This window comes from Gallus gallus, chromosome 2, assembly GCF_016699485.2.
Source record: "Gallus gallus isolate bGalGal1 chromosome 2, bGalGal1.mat.broiler.GRCg7b, whole genome shotgun sequence".
NCBI lineage: Eukaryota > Metazoa > Chordata > Aves > Galliformes > Phasianidae > Gallus > Gallus gallus.
Window position 1 is genome coordinate 41,652,689 of NC_052533.1, and position 21,653 is coordinate 41,674,341.

Here is a 21,653-nt window from a genome sequence, read left to right on the forward strand (position 1 = left end):
GCTGGGGCTCCTCAGCCTGGAGAAGGCTCCGGGGGGACAATAAAGCGGCCTTCCAGTACCTGAAGGAGGCCTACAGAAAAGCTGGGGAGGGACTTTTCATAAGCGCATGTAGTGACAAGACAAGGGGAAATGGCTTTAAACTGGAGGAGGGTAGATTTAGACTAGATATTAGGAAGAAATTCTTTACTGTGAGGGTAGTGAGACACTGGAACAGATTGCCCAGAGAGTTTGTGGATGCCCCCTCCTTGGAAGCATTCAAGGCCAGGCTGGATGGGGCTTTGAGCAACCTGGTGTAGAGGGAGGTCTCCCTGCCTATAGCAGTGGGGTTGGAGCTAGATGATCTTAAACATCCCTTCCAACTCAAACCATTCTATGAGTCTATGAAATGGTGCACCTACCATCTTGGTTGTATGACAAAAGTTTTCTTTGCAGATGCAAATGTCTTCGAGTTCTTGCTATGAATTAGCATTATGTAGTAGAAACTCAATCTCTTGTTTACAGAAGCACATTTTCCTGATTTGTATTGCCAGCAGTGAATTTTAATAAGAAAAACACCTGTCTTGTAGTGTGACAGCTGATGACAGCATCAGAATCTCTGAGGGACTAAGATGACAAGCTATCCCCACACATCAACACATCAGGCTTCCATTGCTGTCTTGGGCATACAAGGATGTTGCATTAAGTGATGTTTAACAAGGGCTCATTGTGTTTGTCAGTTTTGTGATGTGATCTATATGAAGGAAAGTATAATGTTCCTGTGTCAATGGATGATGAGAATATTGTAGTAGGTATTACATGCCTTTGTACAGTGAGCCTTGTCTCTAGAGATGCAGACAAATCAAATAGCACGGCTGTATGAGGACTAGGCAAGCCTAGGCAAAAATTCATGCATTGTTATACTAGTAACTGGTGGTTGAGAGTTAGGAAGACATTTTCTTATGAAGGAACACACCTTTTCTTTTTTTTCCTTAAATTAATTGAATTGCTGTAGTTTTATTGCTGTCATGTTTAACTCATGTGTTTTTACAACCATGCTGTATTGAATGGGAAATCATTAAAAGCACAGTGAGGACATCCCTTGGTGTGGAACTTACCTTTCAAGCTACTGAAAATTTATCACTTTCTTTCAATAAAATACCATGATATTCTCTAGTAGTCTCAAAGTGTTCCTTCAGGTATAGACCAATGATCCATGCTTGAACGCCTGGTAAGATATATGGAAATTGTATGCTTTTTTATGATATATGCTTTCTGAATGATATTTCAACAGGAAGATCCCAACAGAATATACTTCATCTGAGTGTTATGTCCTACAGGTTTTCTTTTCAGGACAGTTTGACAGTAAACTGCACATCTCTGAAGTACAGTGTAGAGCTGAGTCTGAATCAGGGATTCTGTCATGGCACTTTTATATGCTTAAGTTGAAGAATATAAAAAAAATCCCTTTAATTTTTTCCACGTTAGGATGTTCAGGGCCTATGTGCTGCTGCTAACTAACTACTGACGTTTTGAGTTCTTTGGAATGGTAGGATTAGATTTCAGCTTCGAATCTAGATTTGCTCTTTCCATTTAGGTGTTCAAATGAAGGGCAAGTTGATCTTAAAAAAAAATCTGTGTCCTGATTTTTAATCAGAAAAACAGTCATAGAAATGTTGACCTCTGTGATTTTTTTCTCATGCTTCCACAGAGAGGCTCTGGCAGAAGCAGCAAAACCAGATTGTTTCTTGCTACTCCTTATTCCATGTACAAATCTTGAGCATACGCTCTGAGTGGGCTTGAAATCACTGAGATTTTTTTTTTTAATTTATATTTATTATTATGCAGTAATCCCTAGCAGTGAAAACGTGTCATAAAGAAAACAGTACAGCAGGGAATTAGTGTGAAAAATCCTTCAAAATAGCATTTTAAAAATGTTGCTTGATCACTATGGTGACTAGTGGTTTTATGGCATTTGAATGCATGCTCTTTGTTTACCCATATTTGTCTAGTTTCTATTGCCAAATACTTGGCTAATGTTACTGCTCTACATTTTAAGAAATTATGGTGGGATTATGAGCATTATGGGATTTTTCTTTGGTTTTGCTAATGTGAATATTTATTTTTTCCTCTAGAAAGGTTCTGAAGGAAATCTCTGTTGGAGACCTAAAGCCTAATGAAACAGTTGAAGCAAACCTGGAAGCACAACTACTCTCCAAATTAGACCATCCAGCCATTGTCAAATTTTATGCAAGCTTTGTGGAGCGAGATAGTTTCTGCATTATCACTGAGTACTGTGAGGTGAGAGATTTAGATTTCCTTGAAGAAATTTGACGGAATGCATGCTTTAAAATAGGGTCTTAAAAGAAACCTAGACCAGTTTTTTTTTAATGTTTCACTCTGTATTTTATTCTCATTTGTTAAGTTTGCTACTACCTGCTAGTTCTTAGGCATTTTTCAAACAATATTACCTATTCGTGTGTGCTCATAGATTCACAGCTCATAAACAAACCAGAGAAGAGAAAATAGGTTATTTAAATACTAGTTCATTTTGATTACTGCAATTGGTATTAAAAGACTTGATGCAGATAGATTATGAGATTTCTGGATGAACTCAGAAAGACTGTACCATGTATGCAGTACTGATAGGTAAGAGAGGACAAGATTGGGACTTTTGAGGTGCACTGTGAAATCTGATGCAAATGAGTAAGGGAAAAGTCTTGTGAATTGGAGCTGATTACAAAGAGCTTAAGCCTGATCATGTGGGTGATGAGTTTGGTAGCAGTATTTACTTTATAAAATGGAGAATAGTTGATGAGTCAGACCAGAGTGTATGGGATACAACAAATTCTTAAGTAGGAGACAGTGCTGTATAATTACCAGTTTTTTTTTGTTTTTTTTTTTTTGACTGCAGCATTTGGTTTAAAACATCTTGATAAAATCTGTCTTAAGGCTGTAAAGTAAGTATTTAAACATATTTAAGCCAACTTTTAAAGAGTTTATATGAAACAAATGACTACTTTTGCATTAAATATAGATGTGCTGTTCTTAGAACATCTGTTATACACACAGCTCTCTTTTTATGAATCTGTGAAGCAGACTGTTCAGTTGTGCTCTGCTAGATATTTGAAATGCTTTGAAAGCTAATGACGTTGGACCACTGGGTTATCTGTCTACCATCAGGCTTGTATTAGCTAATCACATTTCTCCAAACATCCAACTTTGATGTGAATAATTAAAGAAGTAAAGTTTCTGCCAGTCATTCCTACCTTAGAAGCCTTCTTTGATGACAGTTAAATGCACATTATAGCTGGGATTTTTTTATTATATCTGAAATGTTTGGTTATGTTATGCAATCTGAACATTTGTTAATGTACTGTTCTTATATTCATGCATAAATTCTTTGCTTCACGCTCTGAATGTCTGACAGCTGGGGCTTAATGGAATTTTTATATCGTCAACTCTTACTGGAAATTCAGAGCTGAGAACTGAAGGATTATCCTAACTGTCCAGATATTCCCATGCACTGTGATTCACTGTCTCTCTGCCAGTGGGTAGAGAGTGGCCCAAAACCAGATCAGTTGATCCTGTAGAAAGGAGCCTCTTTCAGCAGCATTATGGGAGTAGACCAGTGTCTTTGGTCCACTGCTTTTTATTTTTATTCTTCTGTCTGAAAGAAAGTTATTGGTGAATGAAAAGGGCATGATAGTAATCACAGTAATAATCCAAACCTGTTGTAGCACCCCTTGATATCTTTTTTTTATTCAGATAAAGTCAACTGCCCTGAATTGAAATGTTTAAGTACAGAATAGCCCTAGAATCCAGTGGGCATGTACTCGAACGCACACAGATGTATTAGAAAAGGGCAAATAAAGGATGAGGAAATGGATGTGTTCACTGTGCAGCTGAATCTTTTCATTTTTGAGTCTACTAGGTCAGGCCAGAATGACACTGGCTCCACAAGGATTTGCTTCTGATTTTTCCAGAAGGGCAGACTATGTTGTATTATTGCAATTAAGCAATTAGGATGTATTAAATCAATTGTTCAGATAATGAAAGTACAAAGTACGGTCTTGCATACTGTTATATTTGCATACTGCTATCCTATTTTACCTTGAGTACTTCTATAAGGTATACTTTTGTATTTACGTATCTGTAGCCTGTCTTTTAATATAGTGGGAATTGTGCGTTGCTATCTGATCTATCCTTGTTTGGAAATCTAGCACATTCAGTTTCTCATGCACAGAATAATTACCTCTTTGGCAGTAATTTGTACTCTTGGGCAGACTCAAAATAAAGAATAAACATCAAGTTGGCATGGAAACAGAACTACCCTCTCAGCCTTATTCTGTTTTCTCCAAAGAACTGTGACTTATTCATTAGCTGCAGTACTTTGTTCATTCTTGTTTGAATAGTGTAGTGAGCCTCCAAAGCAGCTGCCTTGTCTTATACCTATCCTATGAACAAAAGAGAACACTGCTCTCCATTGCTCGGCTTGACATCTGTTATTATAACTGAATTCTCTCAAAATTATAGAAAAGAAGTATGTGTATTCTGTTTCTTTCTTTTTGTTAAGCTTTTTTGGCAGTGGTCCTGATTCAACATCTTACATGTATAAACAATATGAACGTTATCATGTAATTCAAATTTGAAACAAAAATGAGCTTCTGCTTTTGTGAAACTTGGGTTTCATTTTGAGGCATAAATTGGACTCCAATCAAACACAGTTTTTATAAATGCAAACAAAGTATTGCCTTTAAATGTTGTAACATTTTAATACATCAAAAATCAGAACTAGTTGCACTTTTCCTCAGATAATTATTTCTGTCTCTTCACTGCATTCTCACTGTGATGTGAACATACATATTCTAAGGAAATTTAAGGAGAAGCAATAATTCAAGCAATTAATGCCTGTTCACATCATCAGTCCTTGGTACTGAGCTGTTTTAAGTTACTGATGTGTTTGATGCTCTTGACATTTAAATACAAATCGCAGCCTGGAAGCTTCCTATTTCGCTTCCACTTTGTTAACTTCCTCATGGACTTCATTATATTGGCTTTCCAAAGAGCAAAAATGGGTTAATAAACCTCAGAGTTTCATGGCTGTAGTATTTCAGCAAATTTGTAATAATGCATTTTTGTTTCCCTTTCTTAGACATAGCATTAAGCTTAAATTAACTGCAGGACACTGAGACCAATCTTGTCGAAAGCCACACAATTACTTGAGGGCACACGTAGTACTTTATTTGACTGCTTTTGCTCTTCTTAGATCATCTGAAGGACTTTTTAGGTCCTACGTTTCTTTGATTTTTTCACGTCAGTGCATGATTGTGGAAGAGGACACACTGGGAGAGTGAGAAATGGTGATCAGAGGCTGCTTCACTTCAGCTGTTTACCTGTTTAGTCCCCTGGGGATAGTAGCCAGCTGCCATGAGTTGGAGCAGCCCCTCAGTCTTGGACTACTGCTACTATTGGCTCTCTGTGGTCTGGGGCAGCCATCTGGAGTAGGTGAGTCAGTGCTTTTGAGGTGCGTGCAGGCTTAGACACAGCCCATCTGGTAGCCATGCGGCAGGGTACCCAGCAATGCCTTTTCTTCTCTTTTTCTGCTCTGCTGTGAGCATCCAGGGGGAAGCTGTTGAACATTTGGAGTTGCAAAGAGAGAGCAGCTGCTCAGAGCTGCAAGCTCCCAGAAGAGCTTCTCTCTGGACTGCGGTAGGAAGGCAGATGGAGAGTTGCAGCCATAAATGAGCTGAATCAGACATTTCAATTTAGAAATTGCAGGACATTGTTAGGGAACACATATATGATATGTGACAAAACACATTGTCTTTTTTTTTTTAACATAATTACTTTTGAGTGTTGCAACTCTTAGAGACTTAAGAACCACAGGAATTATTGTAAACTCATGTCCACTCAGAAATGTATGGATGTGCAAGGACAGAACCTGCTTATTTTGGAGCTTAACTGTGAAGCACAGTGGTTTTGGGAACCATGGAACAGACTTCAACATTTTAAGCGTGAACAGTACAGGGAAAGGTTGATGATGGGAAATGACATGTATCAACATAACCAGTGGTTTGTTTTCTATATGCTTATCACAGTGGTACAGATTAAACTATTTTCTTGTGTAATGGCAAACGCACACACACATACACATTTTGATTTTATGCAGAATGTGTAATGCAGAAGTAATGATATATGCAGAATAAGTTGTCCTGGTGCAAGGTAATTAATCACTAGAATATAATATGACTCACAGTCCCTTTGCTCTGGGATTAGTTACCTCAACACAGATCTTGCCACTACTGTGCATTCTTATAAACAAAAGCCATTTATTTTATAAACTGGATAAATAACCAGCAGGCAACCATCTCTCTCTTTTTTAGCAAAATAAACAGTTTTCATTTAACTCTCCTCAAGAGCCTCTTTCATCATGCTGTTTTTCAGATGATTTTTTCACATATATGCATTTATAGTTTTCAAGTAGTCTTTTTCTTTATATATTTTCCAGTTTATTTGACATTGCATGCTGTGTATCACATAGCTTCATTTCAAGTGTTACATCAAAATTCAATTGTAGTTTTTAATGAAATATTCCTAATAACACGTGCTACAGATTCTAGGTGCTTGAATTCTGCTTTGCTTCTGGCAAAAGAGTATCAAAGAAGGACAAGGTATCACAATTATTTTAAGAGAACTGGATAGTTTATTTAATTACGCTTATGTCAACATAATAAATGAATGTCTCTTGACTGTGCATTGCTCGACTTAAGTGGCAGTGTTTTCCCTAGAATTACAAGCCATTGGTTAGACAGGTCGGGGTAGAGTCATTTTGCCTACTTAAGGTGTTTACATTTGAGCCACTCAGTGTAGGCTGTCATTGCAAGCCTTTGTAGAGAAACAGCACTTGTACATCATGAAGAATCTATGTCTTCCTAAGGCAAACACCTCCGTGGCAGAGATAACTGCACACTGTCTGCCTATTCCTTTGTATTAACTATAAAGGGAGTTTGAGGTGACCAGCTCAGATGGACGTGTTTAAAACTGGGTGATGTGAAGTGAGAACAGCAGAGAACTTTGGTAATTTTTTGTGACACTAAGCGAGAACTGACCTACTTTCCCTAGGCAGCCAGACTGCTTGATCTCATTTGAGTCCTCAGTTCTGTATGCTTTTGGTGCTGTGAGAGTTCAAAATTCATGTGCAAGCATTAATTTTACTGACTATGTGCTATGGAGCCTTGAAGGTGTAAGAAAATGGAGTCCTGTGTTTTCACAAAGGAGAAGACATTTTAAAAACTTACTTTAAATGTACAAATCTGTTGTGATGTTTTTCAGGGTGGAGATCTAGACTATAAAATTCAAGAGTACAAAGAATGTGGGAAGTCATTCACACAGAGGCAAATAATAGAGTGGTTTATACAGTTGTTGCTTGGAGTCAACTATATGCATGAAAGGTACAGTCATTTTAATACGGGAACATTTGGTTGGGAAGGGAATGAATAAACTTTTACTTTCTTGTACATGTTCAAATGGCAAGTAAACCATATTGATTGTTTTCTGTATGTATAAAATCCTATTTACCAAGCTGCTATAGGGCATATGTAGTAAATTTAAAGTGTAATTAGTTAGCCACCATGCAAGAACATTGCATATTATATCTTCTAGCAGTGCAGTAGTAGATGTCTTTCAGTGTTAATGTTTCTAATAGCCAAGTGAAAAATCTAACACAATAGAATTTGTTTGATATTGTTAGAATAAATTGGAGTTTAAGTTCAAAATAAAGGCAGCATTTTGAAGCGGATTCAGCAAATAACTCTTGCAGATGTTTAGTGTGAAGAATCAAATGTATATGCTTGATGTGGTCCCATTGAAATCAGTGAAGTTAGACGCATATATTCTTTAAAAGCTGACATTTCTTTTAACAGCACATCAAAGATTAACCTAATCATTTGCTTCAGGTCATTCAGACAGTGGTATATGATTAATTAGCACGTTTTTTAACCAATAGTGCAAGATCCCATGCCACCACAGATATCAAGTTGGTTATCTGATGGAGTGTCATAGAGTATTGGTTTAAAAATGTCCCTGCTGTAGGTAAACAAGGTCAGAAATAAGGTCTCAAAGCAGGACTTTAGAGGTTTTATGTGAGCCATAGAGATCCGGCACTCCAACTATCTCCTAGTAGCCTGCTCCACACACAGTTCTTGCCCAAGTTTGCAGACTGTTGAACAGCTGTGGAGATCACACTTGGTTTGAACAGAGATAACAACAGGTAAATACCTACTTGGTCATCTCTGTGAGTGCCTGCAGTGTCATTTACACAGGCTGATTTCAGTGATTTAAACAGTTCCATCATTGCCATTGTAGTGGACGTGTGTATGAAACCTGTTTGGTCCTCTTTCTGTGTCATCTCATGCTGTCATTGTGGAGCTAGGTGTGAATATTTAGCACAGCAACAGATATGAGGGAGACAGTTCTGTGTTGAGGCAAGAGGAGAAGGCTGCTACGCAAAGAGCTGGAGGAACAGCTGCTCAGATAGGAATACAAGGGCCCCTTTCAGGAGCAGTGAGATACATGAAGTCAGCCTGGCTTTCAGCATCTTCTCTTCTCCTCTGTCTCCTCCCTGTTGCTTTTGTATGTTAGCAGCTCTGAAACACCACATTAATGTACAAGACAAAGTCCTTTCTGGAGACTATTGTAGCCCGAGAGACCAGCATATTTCATCCTGCCAGGATGAACCGTTTGCACCATTATTCTTCTTACTGAACATTCAGGATTAGAAATGTCCTTGCTGCAAGGACTATCTTAGAGACTAAGGATGTTTATCTTCAATCACATTGTATGGCATCTACTTTGCCACTTGTAAATAACTAATCTACACTGTGCCATGCTCAGTTTAGGTGCTTGTTGTGGGGAAATGAGCCGATTTGCCTAGAATAATGACATAAATTATTAGTACAGCTAGTGGAGAGAGAGAAAAGCTGCTGTTTGAAGGTTAGGTTACACCTAGAATCTAGAGATGAGAATTCTTCCCCCCCCCCCCCCCCCCCCCACACACACACAGGTTTTTTTTTTTTTTCCAATGTGAATATGAAATAGATTCTATGAACACTATATTGAGGCTGAAAGCAGCACCAAATTGATATGACTGTTTCAAATCTATCTCACAGCAGGGCCTGACCTTGAGCTGCAAGAGAGCAGTAGATGGGGGACAGTCACTTGTCACCAAGAAAGAGTATTTCTGAGTTGAGCTGAAGTACGTAGGATACCTTTGACCTAAGGAGAGAGATGCCTAATGAGTTTTTGCACCTACAGTGTCAAGCTGTAGAGGGAAGAGGACAGAGTGAATTGCTGTCTAGGACTCAGAACATTTTGGTTCCTAATTGTCAATATCACAGAATGAATCATAGAACTGCTTTGGTTGGAAGGGATCTAAAAGATCATCTATTTTCAACTCCCCTTCTGTAGTAATACACACAGGGTTTGTACACGATGTGCCATGCCAGCCCCACAGGCTGCACAGCAGGGAGAGAGCTCAGGATGCTGTGTTTTTCAGTGTTCACCTAAGGCAGAAAGGACAGAGGGAAATGGGAATAAAAATCCTTACTGTTTAACTGAACTATTAGTGCTTTTTTCCCACCCTTTTCTTGAAATCCAGTTTAATAATTTATCATAAAAAAAGTTGGTAATCTGGGACATCCATTTGCAATGAAATCCTTTCTTTAATGTATGCATTTAGATGGTGCATTGTATAGAGTAATGCAAAATAATAGATTGCATGAGCTTATTTCCTTATGCCTCTGTTACCTTCTTTTTTCCCAAACATCCTTTTTGCCTGCTTTTTTTCTCTGCATTATTTTTCTCATCTTCTACTTGTTCTCAAAAAAATCTTTTTAGAACTCCTATGAATGATTTTTTAATATATACATATGTATGTTAAATTACTGAGTTCTCCAGTGAAAATAACAATTTGATTTTCCAAACAGCATTTCATTTTCTGTCTTTGAATTAGAGCTATTTAATAGCACCTCTCCAGACACATACAAATGTCTTGACAGTTTTATTTGTATTTGCATTTCCTTTATTATGTTTTTAACTGTATTCACAAGAAAGCCTATTCTCTATCTTATTAGTATTCAGCCAAACAAAAGCTTAAATGGGAAAGCATAGGCTTTAAAACTACTATACTACTATAAACATATAATAACAGTTCTCTGTTTATATATAAAGGAGTCATACATTATTTCTTCTCTACCGATATGGGAAAAAGCATATAATACATACTTGAATTGTGTTCTAATGGAAAGAAAACTTAGCCCTAGAGTTAGAAGCTTCACATATTCATTGCCTGTGGGCTGGGCTTTCTCAGGCCAATTCTCAGAAAATCCAGCTACTGTGGATGGGACTTTTTATTCCAGAACAGCAAAAAATAATTATTTCTAGTTTTAGACATAGAGTATTATATGGCTGTGCTTCTTTTACAGATTTAGTTGAACTTTTCCACTTCTTGAAAACTCTCATGCTGGAGATTTATTTCTAAAAAGAACTGTTCTGCTTCACATTTCTCCCCCTGTAATAAGAAAAACTGTGCAGTTTAGACATTCATGTCTCTTACTTATGCTTCATAAATCCCAGAGGAGTAATGAATATCTCCTGGTGACTTTGCCATCTATTGTCTATTTTACATAATTGGAAAAATTTTTGAATTTAAACTTGAAAGCTAAATTATCTAGAATTAAATAGATTGAATCCTCATTTGTCATTTGTATAACCAAGAAGAAAAGTTAAAGACAGCAACATAATTTCAGTGACCTTATCTACACAGAGTTAGCGTAGAATCATCATCTGGTATCTGGCATGCTTGTAGCCCAACACACACCAGGGCACAAAATGGATCCCTCAGCAATCAGGCAATGAGACCATAATTCATTTAACCTCTGTTTGAATAAAGCTGACCGTTATGTTATCCATCACTTTGCTCATCTTCTTGAATAATATACCAACACTGAGATTTTGATAAGGTTACTGTATATGCAAACAAATATGTTGCTTTCAGTCTACAGGGTAGCAGGCTTTGCCCAAGTCCTTTATCTGGATTTCATGTTGTCTTTTCTAGTACAGGATCCACAGTTGTCCAGAACCATTTAGTTCTCAAAATAGATCTTCAGAAAGAGAGAAGAGAAATACATTTCTGAGTATTTCACAGCAATCAACAACTTCAGATTCAATTAGCTTCCCTTGCTAGTAGGTTGCAGAGAATCTTTATTCAAGGAGGCTGCCTGCTGCTCAGTGATCCACGCTACTTTTTCATCACTATGAGACAACAAGCAGATACTCTATAGAACATAGGCACAGGTATATTTATAGGCCAAGCTTAAAACCATCCTGAAGTGTTAATTTCTACCCAAAATATCAATAACCACTTTGCTGGCTGTCAAGTTAGATTAAGTTTTTTACTGGGGCTCAGTTAGATCATGTTAATTTATTGGTAACGTATATTTATTTCTTGCTAGCATTAAAGTAGTTGTTTCGGTTAAGGTTTCAGCATGTAACTTGTTTATTGTCTGACATATCCAGGCAGAATGAAGTGGTTAGTATTGAGAAACATCACTGTTTTTTTTTTTAATCATATTAATACATAAAAGGGATCTTACAATTATTGGTAATGCCAATACTTTGCATCAAATTTGAATCAATATGTCACAAGCATTTATTAACGTTACATTCTATTTCAAGCTAATGTGGCCAAAATGCTTGTTATTCAAATGCTTGTTATTCAGATCACAGTTACCCAGTTTTTCTGTTCAAGGAGTGTGCGGTTATATTTCTACCAAACAAAAACAAATATGTAACTCAAGAAAAATCTAACTCAGTGAAGTCAACTTCTTTGAGAGGCTCTGTGCGATGCATGTTAAGGAAACAATTTATGAATCTAAATTAACAGAGCAAGATTTATATATGACTATGTATACATGTGGGCTTATAAACCAATGAGGAATATAACGTTAGTTTAATTTCCTCACTGATGTAATGTGTGATGAATGTACGCATATTGCTCAAGAAAGTAAAGAATAAATTATTTATAAACATCAGTGGAAGCATGCTGAATAAAGCACTCATTTTTCCCGATGTACACATTTCTCACTACAGGTATTATTTTCATGACAAAAATCAGAAAAAAAAAATCCGTAAGAAGTATAAAGTACTCTTTTAATGTCCAATGAAAATACAAATGTTTTCTTGTTTGACTGTGTGTGCATTACAGTATCTTCTAGTAGCTATTTTACTCTTTTTTCCTTCCTGTTTATGAACAGGGTATAAAAAGAAAAAATGAAAAGTAAAAAACCAATATGTTTGTTTTCTTGCAGAAATGATTTTCAAATGAGATGTGGACTAAACAGCTGGTTTAAATTGAGCTGTAGAGTAAGCATTTTATAGTCTTCATGTGCAAACTATTTTGGAAATCATTTAAGTGTCTCAGTGTATAAGACTTCCGTAAGTCAATACAATTTGACATAATCCTTGAGAACAACTCAAGAACAACTGAAATCTACTTATGTACAAGGAGTGCATTTGTAATACCAGTTTCAGTAGCCAGTCTGTGCTGAATGCTGTTCCAGACAAACGCTGTGTACGACCCAAGCTATAATGAACTTCAGAGTGGTTGAGTTCAAGTTTAGCTGAGGTTGTAGGAAACCCTTTTGGAATTGTTATTGGTGAATACATTCAGACTACGCTTTGTGTACTGCAGAGATATATATTTTTCCCTAATAGGGTGGAGAATTCCTGTCATGCGTTAAGATTTCAAAAAAAACAAGGAGATGCAGTTTGTCCCAGTGTGGTGTGCAGCATCTGATGCTGCTTCAGTCCTTGATAGAAGCATAAGTCTGTAAGAGCTGGTTGCTCTCTTTCTTTTCCTTTTGATCTCTATCCTTGTGAGGTTCTTTTATCTTCCAGACCATTACTTTAAAAAATTGTATAACTAGCCTAGTCTGTATTATGTATTTGTCTTTCAAGTAGTACATTTTCTCTGAAGGAGGATTCCCTGAGCTTATTACTGTTTTTCTCATTCCTTATTCTGATACATCTTATTCTTCTGGCTGTAAATAGTACATAACACTTTTAAGAAGAGTTATACAGGAAGACTTGCTTTTCTCCTTTCCTCTGCAGCTCATTTTAAACCTGTATCTGTATTCTCTAGCTAGGATTCCTGGGCTCAGTTTTATTATCCTGTCTGCTTAGCCTCTTAGCTTGCACGTGGGTGTCCATGAATGCATCTCTATGATTATTTGAAACTCCTTAATGCCATCGTCTGTGCATTGTTAAAGAGTTAGACTGTAACATGGTGAGCTGTCCTTCCTGGCAAGGAAAGAAGATAAATACTTAAGAAACTTGATAGTTGACTGCGAATCCTTCAATTAGATGAGATTGAATTTTTTTTTTTTTTTTAATTTTGTGTTACAGGCGAATACTTCACAGAGATTTGAAAACTAAGAACATATTCTTGAAGAATAATCTTCTTAAAATTGGTGAGATTTCCTTACTTTTTAAAGATACATTTTAGTATGATAGAACAATCCAGCAGACATTCTGTGAATAAGGAGATTTAAATGAAGTGATATTGGATGTAATGTTTGTTTAGTGGTCAAACATTTACCTATCAGATAATAGAACAGGGTCCAAACAGTCGGTGACATCTCAGCCTTGAGGGTGTTCAGAGCACAACTAGGCCTGGACCTGGGCACCCTCATGTAACTTTAAACTGGTCCTGGTTTGAGACAGGGGTTTAAAGACTTTATGGCTCTCTACAGCTCCCTGAAGGGAGCTTGTGGTGAGGTGGGGGTTGGCTTCCTCTCTTGGTAAGTAGCAATTGGATGAGAGGAAATGGCCTCAAGTTCTGCCAGGGGGATTCAGGTTGGATATTTGGAAAAACTACTTCTTTTGAAAGTGTGGTGAGGAATTGGAACAGGCTGCCCAGGGAAGTGATGGAGTCACCATCTGTGGCAACGTTCAAGAGACATGTGGATGTGCTACTTAGGGACATTGTTTAGCAGGCAGTATTGGTGGTAGGTAGATGGATGGTTGGCCTAGATGATCTTAGAGGTCTTTTCCAACCTTAATGAATCTCTGATTCTATGATTTTATGTTCAGGTGACCTCCTGAGGCCCCTTGCACCTACATCATTCTGTAGATCTGTGTTCTTATTCCTTTTTTACCCACACTTAAAATTCTGTCATTTTTTAATTTCCAGTCAGTTTATTATGTCTAACAATAAACATAAAGAGTTTATGCAAATAGATAAATGTTTTCATATGCTCTTGAAATGTTAATACTGTATTAGTATATTTTTGTTTTTATTTGTGCTTCTAATCTAATAGGGATATCCTGGTCCATAACTTAGTTTATTCTCTTTATTTGCTAAAAGCAGTAATTGCAGGATCAGCTCAGCACTTAATTGTCACTGAAGCTATTTCATATTAACTTCCTTTTTGTAAAGAGTTCCAAGCATTTATTGCAACAACTTGGTTTCCAGTTATTTATTTCTGATTATTTTTTCAGTATTCATCACCGTGGTGCCAAAGTATCAAGCTCTGATGCCTAGAGCTATTCACTACATGCTCTGACAGGGTAAAATCTTTCGTAGTATCCCAGCAGTGTTGTTAACTTTTATCTGTAGAAGTTACCAGATAGTGTGGACAAAACCTGGTATTTATAAAAATCCTTTGGCCTATTTCCTGCAAATATAAGAATGGTTGGTACGGGATAGTTCCTTTCTCTTAAATGGATCTTAGGTACAAATTGGTCAAGCCTTTCCAATTAATTTTAAATGAGATGGCAACTCCGATAAGAAGTTACTGTTGTATTCGAAGTGATAATCAGGAATTTAAGTAGATCTCTGTCTCAATACCAGTATTCTTCGTTCTGCATCAGACTGTTTTTGCATTATGACCTCTGAAGTTCTGTCAGTTTATACAAGCTGAGGGTATGGCTCTTAATATAAAAAATGAAAAGTGAGCAGAGGTGTGTATGAAAGCTGTGGTAATCTCTAAGTTCTTTGTATGAATTTTAACCTTATTGTGCTTAATTGTTTGGGGGTGGATTCTTCTGTTGTTACTTTTAGGGGACTTTGGAGTTTCTTGTCTTTTGATGGGCTCCTGTGATCTGGCAACAACATTTACAGGGACACCATACTACATGAGTCCAGAGGCACTGAAACACCAAGGATATAACACAAAATCTGATATTTGGTGAGTAGTCAGCATGCTATTTCATTCATATACATCCAGTGAAAAGGAAATGTCTTAAATGTCATCTGTTGCCAAGGTCAGCATTTAACTGTCTTTAGGAACTCCTGTCCTTTCCCTCTCCTCCTTTCCTCTCCCTTTTCCTCTCTAGCAACAGTTTTTATCATATCAACATATTAACTGAAGTTAGACCTATTAACTAGACCTATTAACTGAAGTTAGCTGAGTCTCTCTGCTGCTTTTTGATATCAGGTTAGTACAAGGACTGGTAAATTTGAATGTCTGTTCCTACTGAGAAGCCTCTCCAGTTGTTAGATATAAATACTTTTGATAAAGCTCATGAAAGCTCATTTTTTATTGCTTGACACATGAGAAGTCAAGTTCTGCAATTGTTTTGGGCTCTTTGGTTTTTAGGGGCTTTTTTTAATGTGACAGCTCATTTTCCTTCAGTCAGCAGCTCCAACTCATTAAATAAATTGGTTTCCTTCAAAAAGTGATAGCAAGTTTTTACCTTAGGGAGAAAGGTAGCATTCTTAGCTTCTTTCCTTACAAAGACTGAAGTGTCAGTCTTATTAAAATTGTTAGGAATTTTGCCTTTGACTTCATTTGATCCCAGTTTTATCTCACCATGCCTAATTATATTGTCATCATTGCTTATAATAGTAATATCTATACATAAGGCATTTATATGGCACAAAATATTCATTCCTTTTATAGAATGTAAAACCGAGGAGATGGATAAAATGGACAAAATGACAGTATTTTTGCCACTTGAGGAACAATATATTTTTTTCAATTCTGACTTCAGCAGAGGAAATGTAGGAATGTTAAAAAGAACTGTTATTCTATATGTGGTTATTTATTTTTTTAACTGAGCCTATATTTGATGAGGCTGGTCTTGTGTCCTTCAAACCACACTATGTTCTGTGGCCCATTGTATGACATCCATGCATGAGAGAGAAGGAAAGGACTAAAAGATCAGATGAGCTGCAGAACAGTCTGTTCCCATTGTGAACAACTTTAATGCAGTGACATGTAAGAAGCCCTAGTAAAGGTGAACTCCATATATGAACTTCATAAACGGAAAGGAAGACTTAGCATCTAAGCTTCAGAGCTCAGCTTTGAGGTAGCATTCAGGAGCATTCACTGTTAGGGCTTTGGAGGCCTTACAGAACAAGATAAAGGGCTTTGACATGAGTAATTGCATTTACTGTCTGAACCCTCTAGCAGGAGGAGCAGAGTCACTGTTTGTTCCCATTTAATGACTCTGCAGGAGGCAAGCTGGGGCAGGCGGGAGCGCAGCACTCATTGCTGCCAGCTCAAAGACCCAGCTCAGTCCATGAGCACAGTCACACTGGAAAGAATGGCCACCACAATGTGTTCTGAAGCTTCTGGCCTTATGTAAAGGGAACCTTGGGGAGATCCTGGACATCCTTGCCTGGAGAGCATGTGTGTGGCCAATCAGCCCAGCTTCTGCCCTGATTCAAGGAAGATGAAATCCTTGTGCTGCTTTGCAGGATATTCAGGGACTTGTGAAAAAGGTACTCAAGTCTTCTGTGAGTACCTGAGGTGACATTCTCTCCTAAGGCCTGTCTTGATCTCTAGCAGGTGCTAGCTTTTCATCTCTGAAATATAAGGTTTTCTGAACATCAGAGAGACCTTCGTACTTTCCAGTGTCTTCATGCAACCTAGAAAGCCCAGACTTTCCATGAAGGTCAGTGATAGCTCCTACAAATGTCTCTAGAGCTAAAATGGGCTGTTGTAGCTTTCCCTGAGATCGTTTTTATTCCAGAGAACTGGAGGTTCCCTTGGCACAACAGCTTGCAGCCACTTTAGGTCCTGCTTTTTTCATTTTGCAGACTGAGCATCATTCTCCCATCTCACCTGAAACTGCCTCTGTGTTCAAATGTCCAATAAAGTTAACAAGCCACTGGTTGTTAGCACTGTATTGCACTCACAGGTTTTTCCAATCCAAAGAATTTGGGGCTGCTTAAATGAGACTCTGTAATCTGTACTGGCTTGTAGTCTGCATGTATAGATCCTCCAGTGCAAATTTTGTCTGCCTTCCAGTGCCATGGCTATCTTATTTTGTTTCTGAGTAGATAGGATAAAGCGTATGCAGACTGTATCCTTTTCAAAGTTATGAGTATATTATGGCAAACTCCATCCATGAACTTTGCAAAAGGTTTGTGCATACTATGTGTTAGAAATTTTCTCAGAGGCAGAAATGATAGCAGAAATAATTTTGTTGAAAAACAAATGTATTTGTCACGTAGAAACATAGCAAATTCTCTACAAGAGAGGTATAAATAGCTTCCTTTTTGTCTTCCAGAGAAAAAGTAATGTCACATTTGAATCCGTTGTACTCAGCTGCCAAGTACTGTCAGATTTTGACAGATGGTTTTTCTGTGGAGTTTGGATGAATTGGGCTCCCTGTGCCACTGATCTTAGGACTTTCATTTTAATTGCGCTTGCTACCTATGCTTCTGCCCCAATTTGTCTTTAACAATCTAAAAATTGATTTTTTTTTTTAATTTTGTGTGCCAGATTTCAGTAGATAATTTTCAAAAACAGCAGTAGAATTAATCCATACTGTTTGGAGTAACGTTTCACTGATGGAATTTTTAAAATGTAATTTTATATGAAACCTGGAGCTTTCCTATGAAAGCCAGGGCTGGAGCAGACATCATACTTTGAAGAAGTTGGGCCGGATCCTCACTGTTATGAATCAGTAAACTTCACTGAAGCGATCTCTGCTCTTAATTCTGAGATAAATGCGCAACAAAAACATCTTAAAAGCTGTATGATTTGTGAAATGTAAGCTTCCCTTTCAGTACATCTTTTTTTTTTTCCTTAGCATGCTTTGTATTTCATTTTATGGAATTTAAGACAGACAGAAATTACCATCATGTGACTTAATGAGGGAAAATTTCATCCTGATTTGTGTCTTTACAGAAACAGTATTACCATTTTGTCTCAGATTTTCTGAACTCTGTGTCTTCAAGCAAAGCACAAATAGAATTGCAATTTATATTAATAGATATGTCTAAATTATCTTTTTCCTCCCAAATTCCTCCATCTATCTCCAAACAACTGCAAAAAGGACCCCTTTAGCTGATTATGCAGGTGCAATAATCTTACTGATATTCATTTTGAAACAAATATTTGATTTCAGAATCGAAGGGGTACAGATTATTCTGGATTCTTAAATATTGAGACGTAGTATTTGATTCTGATCGCTTTCAGCAGCCCACATACAGGTAGCAACAAACCAATATGTGCCTACATTGTTTTAAATGAGAGCTATTTTAGTTCAATAGTAAAAGGAGTCATCATCACCCAGTGAAAATTCAGTGCATCTGAGCTGAACTCAAACATCTGCAACTGAAGAAATATAATACCTTGTTTTGCTGAGGTTATGTATCGGATGATAAGAACAAATAAAGCATTCTGTAGGAATGAAATATTCTTTCATTTTTATTTTCATTGCTTTGTACTGTAGAAATGCTAGATGTTTATAAGACTATTAAATGTCTGGGCCAACTGAAAACCTTTTTGTAATTGCTACTGTATACCAGAAGTCATCAAGCTCTTCCCACCCCACAAATGAGGGAAATAAAAAGAGGAGGAACCTTTCCTACATTGAAAAGATTATAATAACATTCTTTTTACAGTGACCCAAACCTGGAAATCCATTTGATGCTTGTGGCCCCTATTGGTGGACATAACTCCACTGGCATAAGAGGGCTGCTCACCCAAATATAAAGGTTTGGCAGTATCCTAACTTACTTCTAAAATATGCAATCTAGACAACAATAGTTTCCACATCATTTGAGGAGGTTATTTGAATTGATCTCGTAGTGAGAAACACTTTGGATTGGGATTTTTCCATTAGAAGGAAGGGTATTTGTTAAAATATTATAACAGGTTTGCTGCTAACCCTATCTATTTTATTGTACTTAATATAAAATATTATTTATTGACTGGATGAACTACTAATGCTGTAAGAGGAGTTTGATACCTAACACACAGTGTACACAGAGTACGTGTGATTCTGGGAGACTCCTCAGGCTTTCAGAATTTCCCAGATGTTAATGGCTGTGGGTTTGGAAATGACTTATAAAAGCTGGCAGGTTTTGTGGGAATGAAAAATGTCTTAAAGTGCTGGGGAGATGCTTAGACATCTTACTGGAACGTGCAGTGTAACCCTGATAAATACATATATATAGCAATACTGTAAATTGCATGTGAATATATACATATATATATATTTTCAAAAGCTGCTGTGTGCTCGGCCTCTCTAAGATGACAGACAGGAGATTCCTTTGGGATAATTCAATGGAAATATCCATTGAGTGTGTAGAGTTATTTAAAAAGCAAGTGAGAGTTTGGGTGCACAGACAGCCTGGATCCTTCCTCACAGAAAGACTTTACATAATTTAAGGATTGTGAGGATTAGTGTGCTGCTATTCTTTCCAGTTGGTTTTAACAGACTGAGCCATGTGACCCAGGTCTACTTGTCTCCATTAGAAGGACACCAACAGATAACCCCCAGAAATTGTCAGGAAGATTAATGATAGCTGCTGCTCAACTATAGAGGGAGAAGCCATGCCATAAAGACCTGAAAAGCAGGGCATGAAAATGTCATGATGGTACATACAAAAGCTGCTCCAAAAGTAATGCCTCCTGTTTTTTTTTCATGTTTGTATGCTATGTGAGAGGCAGATGTTGGTGGTATGACAGTAAAGGCTGAACCTTCTCAGCAATATTCTGTTACGTGTTGTTGCCATGTGACAGATGGCAGCAGAGGGGCACTCTGACAACATGGTGTCTGACATGGAAGTGCGTATGAAGCAAAGGTGTGTAATTAAATTCCTCCATGCAGAAAAATTGCAGCCATTGACATTCATTAACACTTGCTGAACATTTATGGAGACCAAACAGTGGATGTGAGCACAGTGGTGCATTTCAGCAGTGGTGACAGTGACAGTGAGTCACCTCCACTGGAGCGTGTTTTTATGGGTGTGACATGCGGGCTCTTGTTCATTGCTGGCAAAAATGCATTGGTAATTATGGTAACAATGTGCAAAAATAACATTCTATAGCTGAGAATTTGCTCAATCAAATACTGCTACTGTGCTCTTTGTATTTATTGTAGTTTCTGAGGAAATAAATAGAAGACATTACTTTTGGAGCAACGTACGTGTGTACGTGTATGTATTCCTCAAAGACCCTGGAGTCAGCAAATTCTTCAGACCTGCTGTTACAATCAGACTGTGATATGCAAGCCACAGAAGCATATGCATTTAGTTAGTCTGGTTTTATTGTTTCATTTAAAAGCTAATGTGCATCCTACAGCCTTTAAAGGAATATAAAGTATTTCAGAAATTTCTACAAAATATTAGAACGTATTAAATGTATGAAGGAGAAATTAGAGGTCTGTCAGTCAGTGTTGTAGATAATATACTGAAACCTGTCCAGATGCTCCTACTTGTGCAGTAACTGAGCATAAATGGCTTGAAGGTGAAATGACCATGCATCAGTTTTGCTCTAATGCAGTGTTGTTTAGCACATTCTTCAAATGTATTCAGGAAGATAGGATGCTATCAAACCAAGTGCTGTGGTTGGATAGTTTAATAACCATTTTAGAATTTCGTAACAATGGTAGTTAAATGAGCTAAGGTTATAAAAGTAATTAAATTATGTCTCTGGGTCATTGGCAAATTGGGAAGCAATTTTCCCTTGCTGAATATGCTCGTTACAGTATGCTTTGGCTGGGACTGGTGAAAGAACTGCTCGGAGTAATGCAGTCTGGAGGCTAAAGTTTAGTAATTCCCCCAGGCAACTACAACTCAGCAGTTGTCCTGGGAAAAAAGTTGCCTTTCTCCAGGACCCAGGGCATTTCTAAGCCTAGGAGGTATTTATAACATTTCAAAGAGTTGTGTCTTGAAGTAAAAACCCTTTTCTTTTCCTCCTTTTTATTTTCTTTTTTTTTTCCTTTTTTTTCTTTTCTCTTTGATGGACCAGAGACTTTTCTCTGGGTAGCCTGTTTGCTGTCCTGGCTCTACCAGTATGCCTTGAGTGTTCTTTTTCATCTTTCTCCAAACCTCTGGTGTAGTCAGAGGGCTCATCTAGCTGAATAAATGGGCTTCCCTGATGTGGCAAATCCTGTCCTCCTAATGCCTCATTAAGCACTTTTTGGCTGCCAGAATTAATCCAAAACAGATTGATCCTGCACAAAACAGTTTTAGTACAGTCCATCAGGCTGGGATTTTCCTTTCTTCCCTCTGGTGGGTTTCCATTTTTGTTCGATGCTTTCATATGCCTTGTGCTGGATTCTGTTGGGAAGTATTTCCTCAGGTAGTGATTATCTTGTTTTAGAGTTTAAACATCATAAACATAGATCTTCTCTATGTGTTTACAATTTACTGA

The 21,653-nt window shown here is 37.4% G+C and overlaps 1 protein-coding gene across 4 annotated transcripts in view; it reads left to right on the forward strand.

Annotated features, from left to right (window-relative positions):
• Positions 1-21,653, forward strand: part of NEK11 (NIMA related kinase 11) — a 98,297-nt gene that overhangs the window by 16,329 nt on the left and 60,315 nt on the right. For 3 of the 4 annotated variants that reach the window (XM_025147490.3, XM_040692898.2, XM_003640741.6), the window contains exons 3-6: positions 2,112-2,277; positions 7,312-7,430; positions 13,441-13,505; positions 15,098-15,224. In XM_025147490.3, the coding sequence (XP_025003258.2) occupies positions 2,112-2,277; positions 7,312-7,430; positions 13,441-13,505; positions 15,098-15,224 (477 nt within the window). Of the gene's footprint in view, positions 1-2,111; positions 2,278-5,113; positions 5,485-7,311; positions 7,431-13,440; positions 13,506-15,097; positions 15,225-21,653 lie in introns of those variants that run through there. The other variant, XM_025147491.3, reaches the window with a different exon arrangement.